Raw genomic sequence first — 13,455 nt, forward strand, 5'->3', positions numbered from 1 at the left:
GCCATGCGCATCCTGGGCGGCGTCATTAGCGCCATCAGGTAGGGCGGGGCCTGAGGGGGCGGGGCCTAACGTTGGAGACTGTCGGGCGAGAATAGAATGGGGTAACCTGGAGACTGACCTGGAGCCTTCATAAGGCTGGGCCGGGCCTGGGCTGGGAGGCCGGCCTTGAGGGGCGGGTCGTAAGGAGGCGACTGCAGCTCGTGGGGGCGGGGCTACACCTGGGGGGTTGCCCTCTGTTGGATCGTTGCTGGGTCCGGGCAGGGCTTTGGGAGGTGGGTCTTACTCGGGCTGGACCCCGCCGGCTTCCGCTAACCTGAAGATGAACGTTAAGGGGGCGGAGCCAGCGAGGCTGGGTGTCACTTCATGGGGGCAAGGCTTGTGTTATGCGCCTGGCGCGGCAGTCCTAGGTGGGTCCATGAGAAGGTGCCCCCAGAAGAGACCGAACCTACTGGGATAAGAGAAATAGCCTTGAAGGGGCTCAGCCTGGCAGGGAACTAGCTGGATTAAAATAGAAATATGTCCTGGTGGAAGTAGGGCGGATTTTCTAATTAGCCTAATTAGAGGCCTAATTAGCCTTGGCCATTGAGCAGTGATCCCTCCAAAGAGCTGGAACTAATGGAGCTGGGGCGGGGTGCTGGGAAGACACAAGAGTTCAGGAAGCCGTAGCGATGAACTACATTCCTAGACAGATGGGATCGGAGGAGTTTGGGGCCCGAGAAGCGGGGGCAGAACTTTTACGAAGTGAGCCCTCGGAGAGGCTGAGTCTATTGAGGGAGCTGCCATTGGGCAGGTGTGCTCTGGTAGGAGTGGAGCCTACCTTAAGGTCAGGCCTCTGAGTTTCCTCACGGGTGCAACCAGGGCAACAAGGATAGGGACAGGTGTGCTCGCTTCGGCAGCACATATACTAAAATTGGAACGATACAGAGATTAGCATGGCCCCTCCTCAAGGATGACACGCAAATTCGTGAAGTGTTCCATATATTTTAAAAAAAAAAGGATAGGGACAGGTGAGGACAAAAGAGATAGGGCAGGCGGAGGGAGCAAGCAGGGAGGGTGGCAGTCTGGTTTCGCGCGGGTTGGGGTGTGGGAGCTAGTGCTAACTCCCCCTGTTTCCCTCCAGTGAGGCGGCTGCGCAGTATAACCCAGAGCCCCCGGTAAGCTGCCCTCCACAACCTGAGACCTTGCTTCCACTCTGAGGCCTTTTCCAGCACTTCTCCTTGTCCCTTTGGAGAAGCTCACCCCTTCCATATCCCTCTCATTAAGTCTCTCCCTTGTCATGTCCACAAACAGCTATTACCCACTCCTTATTCACTGACCACCTCTCATTCCTTTGATCACTCAACTACTCAGTCCACTCTGGGTGGCAATCTAGGGCTGTACTGGCCAGGGCTCCCCTCCCCATCTCTTACTCTATCTTCTACGAGATCTCCTCCCTCTGCAGCCCCCACGCACCCATTACTCCAACATTGAGGCCAATGAGAGTGAGGAAGTTCGGCAGTTCCGGAGGCTCTTTGCCCAGCTGGCTGGAGATGTAAGTAACCCCGTCCTAACTCTTCCATAATTTCCCTTGGGTGGCCCTTGTACAAACATTCAACCATGGCTATCCCAAAGTTCCTATCCTCCTTCATAACATCCCCAGATCCTTTCAGTCACCCCTGACCCACCCCAAACTTCCCTGTAGGACATGGAAGTCAGCGCAACAGAACTCATGAACATTCTCAACAAAGTGGTGACCCGACGTGAGTGACTGGGGTTAACACATTGGGCAGGTTTAGAGGTATGGCAGCAGGGGTAGTAGAGACCTCTGGCCTCTGACCTTCAACCTGTCCCCCACAGACCCTGATCTGAAGACTGATGGTTTTGGCATTGACACATGTCGCAGCATGGTGGCCGTGATGGATGTATCCTTGAGGGCACTCTGGAAGAGGTCTTGAGTGAAGAAGGAATTTTCTGAGAGCATGAGTGGGAACCAGGGTACAGCTTGCATACCCACAGATGTGGACAGGAATACATTAGAACACACCCACCTATGGACATGTGGCAATCAATAATATCAGCTATCATAGCTGGCACTTACTTGTACATCAGAACCATTCTGTTAGACACATACAATTATTATATTCCACTCTAGAGGCAAAGAAACAGACTCAGAGAGAGGCAGTCATTTGTCTGAAGTTATAAATAAAGAGTAAGTGGCAGGATAGGAATTTGGACTCCAGGTCTTTTGGGTTTGAGAACCCAAGCTTATAATTTCCCTTGGGTGGCCCTTGTACAAACATTCAACCATGGCTATCCATAGGTATGCCTACATACACATATATACATGCACACACAAGGGCACACCCATATACATGAAGATATGTGGTGGCATATGCACAGGAACACATGTGTCTATTTGCACATGGCCAGTCATTAGCTGATCTTGGATATATGCACACTCAGCACATAGGTCAGTGCACACACACACATATATTCATGTTGTGTGATCATGTGATTATATAAGAGTTACATGCAAAAGGTTTAGCATAGTGTATAATAATAGAGTGGTCTGTACATGTTTGGTGTTACTATGATCATATGTAGGTAGTTTTTTTGTTGTTATCCACATCAGAGGATATTTTTTCCATTGCTTTTCAGAGAGAGTAGAAGGGAAAGTGCAAAATATGACATATGTCAGTCAACCTTAATAAGTATCCTTAGGCATTCAATCATCTCATGTTTATTTCCTACTTCTTTCTGGGGATTGGAGAGAACATTTGGATTCAAAGACACAGAGGTTGTCAGTGAGAGAGACATATCAGCTGGTTGCCTCCTGTACTATTGGGAGATGGGAAGTGAATCTGCAACTCAGGTATGTGCCCTTAACTGGAAATTGAACCCACAACCATTTGGTGCGAGGGCCGATGCTCTGACCACTGAGCAATGTTAGCCAGGGCTGCAGGTAGATTTTTCAGCTCTAAGTCTGTTTCTGTCTCTGTGACTGGGGAATATTACTTGTGGAACTGGTGTCTTGAGGATTTAGTGAGCGAAGTTATGGTCTGAGAAGCTTAAAACTGGTGTGTGTACTAGGTAATCTGGTAAGTCTTGGTAGGTTGTTATTGAGAATTTATCAAGTGCCAGCACCGGAGGTAAGAGCTTTCTGCCAATATCTCATTCTGCTCTGATCACAAACCCATTATGTATTCACTACTGTTCCCTCATTTTCTTAGAGCTCTAAGACTTAGAGCCCCTGTTTGTTTTTTTTTTTATATGTTCTAACATTTAGGAAATCAAATTACTATCAAGGATTTAATAAATGAGGAATTAGTAACTATTCAGGTGAGAAATTTATAGTTTGGAAAAGTTCATTATAATTCCACAAGGTTATGTTTAAAGAGAGTCCTAACCATTTAGAAACATAAAGTGGCCCTGGCCGGGTAGCTCAGGTGGTTAGAGCATTGTCCTGATAGGCCAAGGGTGTGGGTTCAATCACTGGTTAAAGCACATAAAGCAACTGAGGAATGCATAAATAAGTGGAACAACAAAATTGATGTTTCTCTTTTCCTCCTTTCCTCTTTCTCTAAAATCAATAAATAAAATGAAATGAGAACATAAAGTAAAATTTGTATAGATAAAACAAGAAATAGCACCACATCCAAGGTAACATGACTAGGGTGAGATAGGAACTGGGGTTTTAGCCCATGTTTCCCTGCTTGGCAGTTACCATTTTGATGTACACAGGGTGTATAATGCACACATTTAGTACAGCTATTCTTAACACCCTTCTGCCAGAGTGACACAACAGGCAAGCTGGGTTTCGAGGAATTCAAGTATTTGTGGAACAACATCAAAAAATGGCAGGTGTGTGGTGACCTCTGAAACTTAGCATGAAGACTTCTAAGCCATGGAGATGCTCTGCCCCATGATGCTCATTTGGTCCCTGACCTCCCTGTCCCCACAGGCCATATACAAACAGTTTGATGTTGACCATTCAGGAACCATTGGCAGCAGTGAACTTCCAGGGGCCTTTGAGGCAGCAGGTATTGCTGGTGGGGACATGGTGGGGATGGGAGTAGGATTGGTGAGACAGCCCCACTGAGCTGGTCTGAGTCTGAATCTGGGACTGGGAGTGGGTTGGGCTTCATGGCCCCCACACCTGAGAGACTAAATCATTGTCAGGGTTCCATCTAAATGAGCATCTCTACAACATGATCATCCGACGCTACTCAGATGAGGAAGGGAACATGGATTTTGACAACTTCATCAGCTGCCTGGTCAGGCTGGATGCCATGTTCCGTGAGTGACACTGCAGCTCTCTTTGGAGCAGGGGTGGATTTTATTTGTTCAACATCCAAGAGATTACCCAAGGTCTTTGAGACTAACCCTGAGGTGGGCAATGGTAGGGGCACTGCAGTGACCAAAACAGCCCCAGATCCTGCCCTCACATCACTCACAGTCCAGTGGAGGAAAGGCAAATCATCAGTGATAGCTCAATGGTTGCTTCTAGGCTAGAGGAGGTTCAGGGTAGAGTGATGGGGGCTCTGAGGGGAAGCTCAGGGCAGAGTGCATTTAGATTTGTGATTGTGGAATCTCTGAGGGCTTCAAACTAAGAGGCAGCCTGAAGGGTCAAGGAGGGCTTCCTGGAGGAAGGCACATGTGAGCTGAGACTTTAGGGGTGAGGAGGAGTGATCCCGTGAGAGAGTGGGGATGAGTGTTGCAGTGGAAACAGCCTGTGTGAAGGCCAAAAAGGAAAGAGAGGATGGTAGTTTTGCTGTTTTTTGTTGGACTCAGTTCAGCATGCTGAAGAGGGGTGGGATGGTGAGACAAAAGGCTGTGAGGAGGGGACAACAGGGACTGTATCATAAAGGTTCTTTTGAACATTAATGCACTGAATCTTTAAGATCACCCTGAGAATTGGGAATTATTGTACCCATTTTATGGAGAAGGAGCCTAGGGTTCAAGGAGACAAAATAGCTTGCTCACAGCCACTCAGCAAGGAAATTAATTCCAAAGCCAGAATTGAACTCCGACCTGTTTGAGAGAGTTGAGTGAAAGGAAGCAAGAACAATAGGCATGTAGGGCTGTGAATGCCAATTTTTAGGGGTGCTCAGAGAGTGGGGCAATGGAGAGCTACAGTAGGTTCTAGGCAGGGGAGGGATGGTCAAATTTGGCTTTGATCCCTTGGCCTCCCAAGAGACTAGGGAGGACCATACATTAAGAGCATGGGTAGAGGAAAAGGGACAGGTATGCTAGGGCTATGAAGGGAAGGCAGGAGTGGACAATAGGGCAGATGATGCCAAAAGTCACGTGTGAGAAGGCCCAACAAATGTCCACTGGAAGGGGGTCAACAGTTACTGCTGTGAGTGCAGCATCTAGGACACCAGGTAGTATGTGGACATCTGAGGGTGGTAACAATGTAGAATGAGAGAGAGGAAGCAAAGGCAGTGTGGGTACCTGTTTGTCCAGGTTTAGCTGTGGGTGGAGAACATGGAGGGGAGTTTCAGGGCAGGAGTGGGAAGCATGCCAGACGGTAAGGCAGGAAGTGAAGCCTGCAGAGTTTCTTTCCAATAGTCTGTTTAAGCTAGAACTGGAGAGCTCAGAAGTCAGTGGGAAGCTGGGACTTGGGCAGAGGGTGATGGTACATGGAGGCCATTATTGAGGTGGGTAACAGCCTGGGTTTCAATCCCAATTTCCTCACTTTCTCACTGCGTGACCTGGAACACATCACTTCTCTGTGCCAAATTTTAAAATGACACATCTCTCAGAATTGGATTAAATTAGTTAATATATGAAAAGCACTTTAAATTAGTTAATATATGAAAAGTGCTTGGCACAAGGTGCTAAACCCTTCATTAGCTACTATTATCATCATCCCATATATTAGTATATTTTTATCCTAAAAGCCCCCCCCCCCCCTTCCCCAACCCTTCTCTTCTCTAGGTGCTTTTAAATCTCTTGATAAAGATGGCACTGGACAAATTCAGGTGAACATCCAGGAGGTAAGAACTCCCATCCTGCCCTCCCTTTAGCTCTGAACTGGATTCCCTCCCTCCTATTTTCCCAACAGTCCCTGGGGAGGGCAGGGAAGGGCTCCTGGTATTCTAATCCCAGTTCTCCTCCTCACTCTCTGTGCCTTTCTCTCCCCAGTGGCTGCAGCTGACTATGTATTCCTGAATGGGAACCCCAGACCTCTCTCCTCATCACCTCACATTAGGTGTCACCTTGGACATTTTGGTCTCTCCCAGGGCTGATCCTGTCTGCAGTCATGTCTTTGTGGGTCCTGCTGACCCACCAGCTTTTCCATTTTCTGTTGGCAACTAGCTTCTCAAACAACAGCTAGGGCTCAACGTGTCCCAACATGCCACACCCCAAATTACATCTGGCTCTAGGACACTCTAACCCCCTGCCCCATGGGTCGCTCCACCCTCGGCGTACCCACTCCACAACCCTTCTCACGCATCTATGCTAAGTTGTGTCACTTCCACACCCCAAGGGCCCTTCTCTAAGTTCTGGGAGAATCACCTTAGGCACTATGCGCCCTGGCACACCAGTTCAGTTAACCACCCAGCCATCTGAACTCCAGGTCCTAACAGGCCACATACGCCCCAATGCCTTTGTATTCTGCCCCAGCCTGCTAGACCCAGGAGGAAATAAATGCACCCCAGTTGCTGCTCTAAGATCTGCCTCCTGTTCTGAGAGTCGAAGGGTGGCTTAGGCTCTGTCTGGGGCAGAGGGAGTCTTGGTCCTGGTGGTGGAGTGGGGGTGGTTTTGTGGGTCTTTGTGTCTATCCCAAAGGCTGGATCTGCATGTCTTTCTCACAGTGGATCCCAGTCGGGTTATATCCTCATTCTTGCTAAGATACTTGAGAGAGTCTGGAGTTGAGAGTGGGACACAGAGGCCTGGGTACTCCTGCTCCTGCTGGAAGAGCAGGGCTGGTGGGAAGTGTGTCACCCCTGATTCTGTCTCCCAAGGTCATGTTTGTCTGCTCTCATCTGTGCATGAGTGAGTTTGTTCTTCACTTGCCTCTTAACTATTTCACCATGACCACATTTAGCATCTTCCTTCCCACCCCCCAGAGCCTCTGAAGGGAGAGGAGGGCTGCTATACTAGGATACATATCCCTGTCCCACTCAAGGATACCACCCTCGGTCACCAAAGCCTGAGGGGCAGCCCAAGGGTACTGTTTGGAGTCCCCAACCCCCCTGGGAAGGCTGAGAGGCAGTGACATCCTAGGAACAGTCCCGGTCTAAAATGAGGGACTCAAGGCTTGGGCAATGGGCTGTCTATAGGACAGAGATTACTTGCTAATGGGAAGACGGAGTGAGGGGTGCACGTAGAGGCCAGGGCGGGGCTGGGTTCCCCAATAAGCCAGCACATTTATTGATGCTTGTTCAAGTCCTTCAGGTCCTGCAGGCTTCTTGGTCTCACTTCTGGTGGGGGAAGGAAGCCCAGCCAAGGCAATACAGACTGTAGACCGTGCCTGGGGAGGGAGTGTAGGGGATACAGAATGAGACCCTAATCGCTTCCTTAAACCCCATATTGGGTTTTTAAACCCACCTGCAGACTCACCAACCACCAGTCTGGATCCCAGCCCCAGTTCGTGATTCAAACTCCCTCCTCAAACTGCACTTCAGGTGGGGAATCCCTGGTCTTTGATCCAGACCAGGCCCTGAGCTTTCTACCCAGCTCCCGCCAGGGCCCCAGGGCCCCTCCTGGGACAGAAGCCCAAGTCCTAGGGAGCTCCCCCGTATCCCCTATATGCTGGCCTGGACGCCAGTACAGTCCCCAAACCTGGCCAGCCCAGAACCCAATCCCCTCCCTAAATTCCAGCCCGAGAACCAGCCCCCTTCCTCACTCCAGCTTGAGCCCGCCTCCTGCAGTCCAGTCCGAACAGGCCCTGTACTCACCTCCCAGACACAGTCCCATGGTCAATCGGTAGAGAATGTTGTCGGTTCCCCCGCCCTTCAAGTGCACCGGAAGGTCATTGTCCGCCTGATGTTGGGGGCGTCCAATAAGAAAAGGGTGCTGTTGTCGCGAAGACGGTCTCCCCCGCCTCCCTCTGGATCGAGCTTGCGGCCCCCGCCCTGCCTACCTGGAAGAGTTTCTGTTTCTCCGCCACTCGGTTCTCCAAGCGGTTCCGAGCTGTTGAGCTGAAGGAGCGAATCAACGCCTGGGAAGCCTGGGGGAAGGCGGTGGGTGGGATTAGAGGCACCTGGAGAGGCGTCTCGAAGTGGGTCCAGCGGGGGTTACAGGGGCGGCCCTGGGACTTGAAAGCTTTCCAAAGGCAAGATCAGAGTTACCAACACGAGTGGGGGAGGGTGGACTGTCAAGAAAGACCCCGAAGGGGACTAGCGCCTGGAGGGTCTGACTTGGAGGTTACGGTAACCTCACTGGTGGTCCGTGAGTCCGAAAGGTTGGCGACCGCTGGACGGTCCTGGAAGAGGAGCGGACCCAAAAGGGAGGCGCAGTCCCCTGAATTAATGGTAGAAGCCCAGGTCCCAGAAATATACCCTATGCAGTTTCCAGACAGCCTGAGAGGTCCCGGGAAGGGAAAGGTGTTAAATTCCCAGTGCCTGGGTCCCGAGGTGTTAGGAGCCCTGGACGAAGGGAAGGTCAAACCCGGGACTCTGGGCCATGTTAGTGTCCCCGGCTATCTGAGAAGCTCTTGGATTGGGAGGTGAGGGTGGGGGTCCCAGGCTGTTAGGCGGGAGACTCGAACCCTGAACGGGCTCACGTTCCAGTGCCCCAGATCCCCGGACGTTTAGAGTCTCGTATTGGGGTGAAGGCTTCCGGGATGGGGGGCCCGGCCCGTGGGGGCCCTCACCCGCATGGCCCTCATTCTGCGTCCTTCTCTGCGGCTGGAGTCACCTCCTCTCCGGCAAGGACACACAGTGGCCTCCCCTCTTGGTGCATCCCAGGCCACGCCCCAGCTACATCACAAGACAGGTCAGTCTCCGCCTCTGCAAAGTGGGGTGGAGCCGGAAAAAGCCTGCGGCCAGATTCGGATTCGCCCAATAGGCCCGCGGAAGAGACTTTCCAACGCCACCCCCGCGCCGAATGGTTGAGGCATCCATCTATTACTCATCTCGGAATATCTATTGGTCCAAGTGGGGAGGAAGGAAAGCGGTCCCAAGGAATATATGTTTTGGTTTGTTTCTGAGGAGGAATTGCGCCTGGGGCAAGTGCATTTTCTTCAAGTCTTCTCGGATCTTCTGATTGCTACTGCAGAGCGAGTGAGGTTGGGATGACACCCAACCAACTGAGCCACACCGGCCAGGGCTGGATGAATTTAAAATAAGGTTTGTGGATTAGATAACATTATACCAGTATTAATGTCCCTATTTTGATGATTGCATAATGTTTATGTAACAATGTTTTTAGTATTGGGGGTAAAAGGGTATCATATCTGTAACTTACTGTAAAATGATTATGATATATATCCATATTCTGTTCGATTCTACTTCTATCTGATTCTGATGTGCAGCCAGGGTTAAACCTAGTTTTATCAACCAGTAATAATCCTGGCCTCGTCTAACAATTCTCTTTTAAAGAGGGCTTTTATAACAATCAAATTCCCTTAACACTTTCAGCCCTGGCCGGGTAGCTCAGTTGGTTAGAGCATTGTCCCATTACACCAAGGTTGTGGGTTCCACTGCACATACAAGAATCAACTAATGAATGCTGTAGGGGAGCTAGAGATGTAATATGTCTCCAGCAGTAAAGGCGTGGGGGAAATGTTTAACTTTCTGTGACTGTAACTCTCTGTAGCCACAGGTTTGACCGACTATCCAGAAAGCCAGAATACCGCCCGAAGGTAAACATCACGCCCCAAGAAGGTTAATGAATGTATAGGGTGTGGATAACTGCCTGGTGTTATCTGTTAATTTAGACTTGCATTGTACTTTCTGGTGGCCTGCCACATGCTTTTAATATGAACCCTCTATAAAACAGAGACCCTGTCCTGGGATGGTGTGGATATATTACTGATGGCCACTGCTGGAAGCAAGCAGCTGCTTTGCCTGTTTATGTGTTTCTCCTATTAAGCTCTAATGAATTTGAATAAGGTTATATGTCAGTTCCTCGGAATCCATCCTGAATTTAGACTTTTGGGGCTTTCCCTCAACAAAAGCATAAATAAATGGAACAAAAAAGTGATGTTTATTTCTCACTCTCTCCTTTGCTTTCTCTCTGAAAGCAATCCATCAATAAAAATTAAAGAAAACAAAATCCCTTAACACTTTCAAACTATGCTTGTAAATTGAAAATGTTAGATTTTTTTCCGTTTATAAACTACTAAAGGCCCAGTGCACAGATTTGTGTGCCGACGGAGTACCCTGGCCTGGCCTGCACCCTCTCATAATCTGGGATCCCTTGGGGGATGTCAGAGAGCCAGTTTCAGCCCGATCCCTACAGGCCAGGCTGAGGGACCCCACCCGTGCACAAATCCATGCACCAGGCCTCTAGTATGCATATAAGATCTTTGGTTAATCTCTTCCCACCCTCAACCCTCACCCCTTCCCTCTGAAATTCATCAGCCTGTTCCATGTTTCCATGCCTGTGGTTTCTGCTCCTGCGTTGAGCATCTTCCCCCTGGTGGTCAGTGTGCATCATAGCTACCAGCCTGTTGGCTGGTCAGCCAGCTGCTTAGGCTTTTATATCTACACTAATAAAAGAGAAACATGCAAATTGGTGTCACTCCACTATGCCCACCAACCAATCAGGATGAGTATGCAAAGTAGCCCAACAAAGATGGTGGTTAATTTGCATATGCAGGCACGGAGCAAAGATTGAAGGCTCCGGCTGGAGTGAAGACTAAAGACTGAAGAGTCTTGGCTTCTCTGCTGTGGCTGCAGTGGAGAAGCCTAACCTTGAGGCTGGGCTTCTCCACTGTGGCTGGACCAAAGGCCTGGGTCCCGGATGCCGGAGGAAAACCGGTGCCGGCAGCCAGGGGAAAGAAGGCCTATTGCGCGTATGTAACGGGCTTCTAGTATTAGTATATAGATGGTAGGCTTGAAACTGGACAACCAATGGGTTGGGGCTGCCTGTCACTACTTGAGCCAATTATGCAGAGACAGGGTTGAATTATATGAGCATTTATTTCAATACTGCTGGCAGTATGGGACAGCAGCAAGTCATCCACAAAAATCTCTCCACCCCCACCCCCATAAGCCAGCTGCTTATATTGGGTAGGGCAAACATTACATGGGGAAGTAGGAATTATAGGCCTGGAGAAGGATGCAATGAAGGCTGGAGTGGGACACTATTGTTTGGGTGACAAAGTTGTCAATCTTCCCATGATATTAGGCAGTTCTTGAATGAGAATGGACCTCATTCCAAGGTTGACTGGCAGGTCCAAGGTTGACTCCTAGGTCCCAATGGTGTACAACTCCCAGCCAGGTTAGAATGTCCTTTCTTTAATAAGAACAAGGCAATCACTGTTAACAGAGCATGATTAATATTTCTTATATTATAGCTAGTCCCCAATGTTCTATTTTTGCCCCTAACATTTCCCCACTGCTATTTCTATCATCTCATATCTATGAGATTAGTTTTAGATGAAATATCTCATCCTGCTGGACTGCATTTGCTTCTGCCTTGAAAGCAGTTCACACATGGAACACAACGAATGCAGAATCAAAAAAGAGGAAGACATCGAATACAGCAGCAAGCAATTAGGCTACAAAAAATAAACAGGAGAAAATTTAAAAAGAATTCCTGCATCCCAGACAGGTTGGGTAGCCAGGAAGTTAATGTGGATAAGTCAAATCCAAAAAAAAAAAAAAAAAAAAGACCCACAAAAAACCCCCACACCCCTTCTGATTGTTTTATCTTGGAGATGGTTTCCCTAATTTGTTGAATGTTGTTTTCTATCAATTGAGAATTGTCAGAAAGATTAAAAGAGCACATTCCTTTAAATTCCTACAACCGTGGTTATGCCACAACAATAAATAATCTATTGCTGCCCGATTCTCTAGAACCACCTTCCTGACCTGGCTCAGCTCTTGATTTATCCCCTGTATAGCCATGGAAGTGGCATTCATGGCTTTTACCATGCCACAAGCCAGCCAGGTCACTTCTACATTAAGGGAGCCTACCATTACCAGCATAACAAAAATGGTTAAAGCAATATAGTCAGCAGGGCTCCACAGGTGGAGATCATCATTGTAGTCCAGTGCCACCGCCCTGAGAAGGTCTCTTTTGGTTCAGACCCTGTGATGTTTCTGAGGCATAAAAAGACAGTCACCCAAAGGAACAGGGCCCCCTGGGGCTGTTAGCATGGATATATGAATAAACAGTTACCCCACATATCAGAAACCACCCAGCCAGCAGCTTAGTATGTCCTTTACTATAATGGAAGGTGAAATTATCAGAACAATTCATATTATAGTTATTACACACTGAAAGACAATAACTAGAACTCAGTAAAAGTCTGACATTTGCCACAGGGAACTACTGCAGTAACCTTTATAGAAAACATCCCTGCATCCTTTTCCCAGACAGTGGGTCCCAACATATAAAGGTCCCCATATGTGGCTTCCCTAAATGAATGGAATGATTCCATATATTATCAATAGGTGTTCCAACTCCTACTTGGCAAAAATGTAAAGGTCCATTCTACAGAGGTTCCTCCATTGTCAGCTTTAGAGCACTTAAGAGTGGTGAGACACACATCTCAGGATCCTGTCCATTTCTCCTCCAGTTGGCCCATCATCCTTGCTCTGCTTATGTCTAACTGCCTACCACATTCCCCCACTCAAGGATGTTGGCTCTGAATTCTTTCAGAGAAAAGGGGCAGGGGTCTGATGTGTAACTGCTTCATGCTGAGGAGAGAGGAAGTTTTCCTTCAGAGGCAAGAGATCCTTGCTCTCTGTCAGAAGTGTGATGAGGATTGGGCATGGAAGGAGGGAGCAATGGTGTCTAGAGGTGGTATTCCCTGATACGAGTAGGACTTGTAACCTGTAGAGGCAAACTGTGTTATGAAATTTTGTATATTGGGGTAAAAGCTAGAGATAAATTCAGGACCCAGTTCAATTCATAGATGAAAAATAAAGCTTTGAGTCTAATATTCACAACTGTGTGTTATAAAGTCTACTGAAACACAATTTCTCTCCCCCCCCCCCAATAAAAATCACCCTTGTTTTTATTAAGGAGCCAAATTAAGACCAATTTGTTTACTGTATTGTTATGGTTTCAATTTGGCCTGATCATTTGTGTGAACACAATAAGAATAGTAATTGATCATATAGGCCTTTTTTAAAAAAAAAATTGCTTTGCTGAAATTTCATGATTGAACTTTAGCCCCTCAGGGCAAAGAGCTGAGCCACCAAGCTGCCCTCAGGTTTTCCTGCAATACCTGTAGACTTGGGTGAATTTCTCACGTTCTTGAGGTTCCCTAAATGTTTTAAGGTTCCTTCCTTGCCATCTCTCAGGAAAGCAACCTTGCTTCAATCCTTACCTGGAAAGACTGCCATGAAA

The 13,455-nt window shown here is 48.3% G+C and overlaps 2 protein-coding genes and 1 long non-coding RNA gene across 3 annotated transcripts; 2 read left to right on the top strand and 1 right to left on the bottom strand.

Moving 5' to 3' along the window:
• Window positions 1–6: 6 nt before the first annotated feature.
• Window positions 7–6,656, top strand: CAPNS1 (calpain, small subunit 1). Its single transcript, XM_006765044.1, has 10 exons — window positions 7–38; window positions 1,121–1,154; window positions 1,442–1,531; window positions 1,682–1,739; window positions 1,837–1,901; window positions 3,772–3,840; window positions 3,941–4,019; window positions 4,159–4,275; window positions 5,920–5,978; window positions 6,127–6,656. The coding sequence occupies exons 4-10, from the start codon at window positions 1,685–1,687 to the stop codon at window positions 6,151–6,153; spliced, it is 471 nt and encodes a 156-aa protein (XP_006765107.1). The 5' UTR covers window positions 7–38; window positions 1,121–1,154; window positions 1,442–1,531; window positions 1,682–1,684; the 3' UTR covers window positions 6,154–6,656.
• A 675-nt stretch (window positions 6,657–7,331) lies between these two features.
• On the bottom strand, window positions 7,332–8,916 carry LOC102767032 (cytochrome c oxidase subunit 7A1, mitochondrial). The gene is made up of 4 exons (XM_006765045.2): window positions 8,804–8,916; window positions 8,072–8,158; window positions 7,887–7,971; window positions 7,332–7,459 (listed from the first exon to the last, which is right to left on the bottom strand). Exons 1-4 carry the CDS (start codon window positions 8,816–8,818, stop codon window positions 7,404–7,406), a joined length of 243 nt encoding a protein of 80 aa, XP_006765108.1. The 5' UTR covers window positions 8,819–8,916; the 3' UTR covers window positions 7,332–7,403.
• On the top strand, window positions 8,836–10,134 carry LOC107183272. Its single transcript, XR_001514062.1, has 2 exons — window positions 8,836–8,925; window positions 9,144–10,134. It is a non-coding gene; the product is annotated as an uncharacterized LOC107183272 (long non-coding RNA).
• Window positions 10,135–13,455: the final 3,321 nt, after the last annotated feature.

This window comes from Myotis davidii, unplaced genomic scaffold (genome assembly GCF_000327345.1).
Source record: "Myotis davidii unplaced genomic scaffold, ASM32734v1 scaffold681, whole genome shotgun sequence".
Classification (NCBI taxonomy): domain Eukaryota; kingdom Metazoa; phylum Chordata; class Mammalia; order Chiroptera; family Vespertilionidae; genus Myotis; species Myotis davidii.

Coding starts and splice junctions, on each gene's coding strand:
- CAPNS1 (XM_006765044.1), top strand. CDS start 1,685: ATGGAAGTCAGCGCAACAGAACTCATGAACATTCTCAACAAAGTGGTG. Junction 4,020..4,158: donor AGGGGCCTTTGAGGCAGCAG/GTATTGCTGGTG, acceptor AATCATTGTCAG/GGTTCCATCTAAATGAGCAT. Junction 5,979..6,126: donor TTCAGGTGAACATCCAGGAG/GTAAGAACTCCC, acceptor TTCTCTCCCCAG/TGGCTGCAGCTGACTATGTA.
- LOC102767032 (XM_006765045.2), bottom strand. Junction 7,972..8,071: donor AGAAACAGAAACTCTTCCAG/GTAGGCAGGGCG, acceptor CCCCAACATCAG/GCGGACAATGACCTTCCGGT. Junction 7,460..7,886: donor CATGGGACTGTGTCTGGGAG/GTGAGTACAGGG, acceptor CTCCCTCCCCAG/GCACGGTCTACAGTCTGTAT.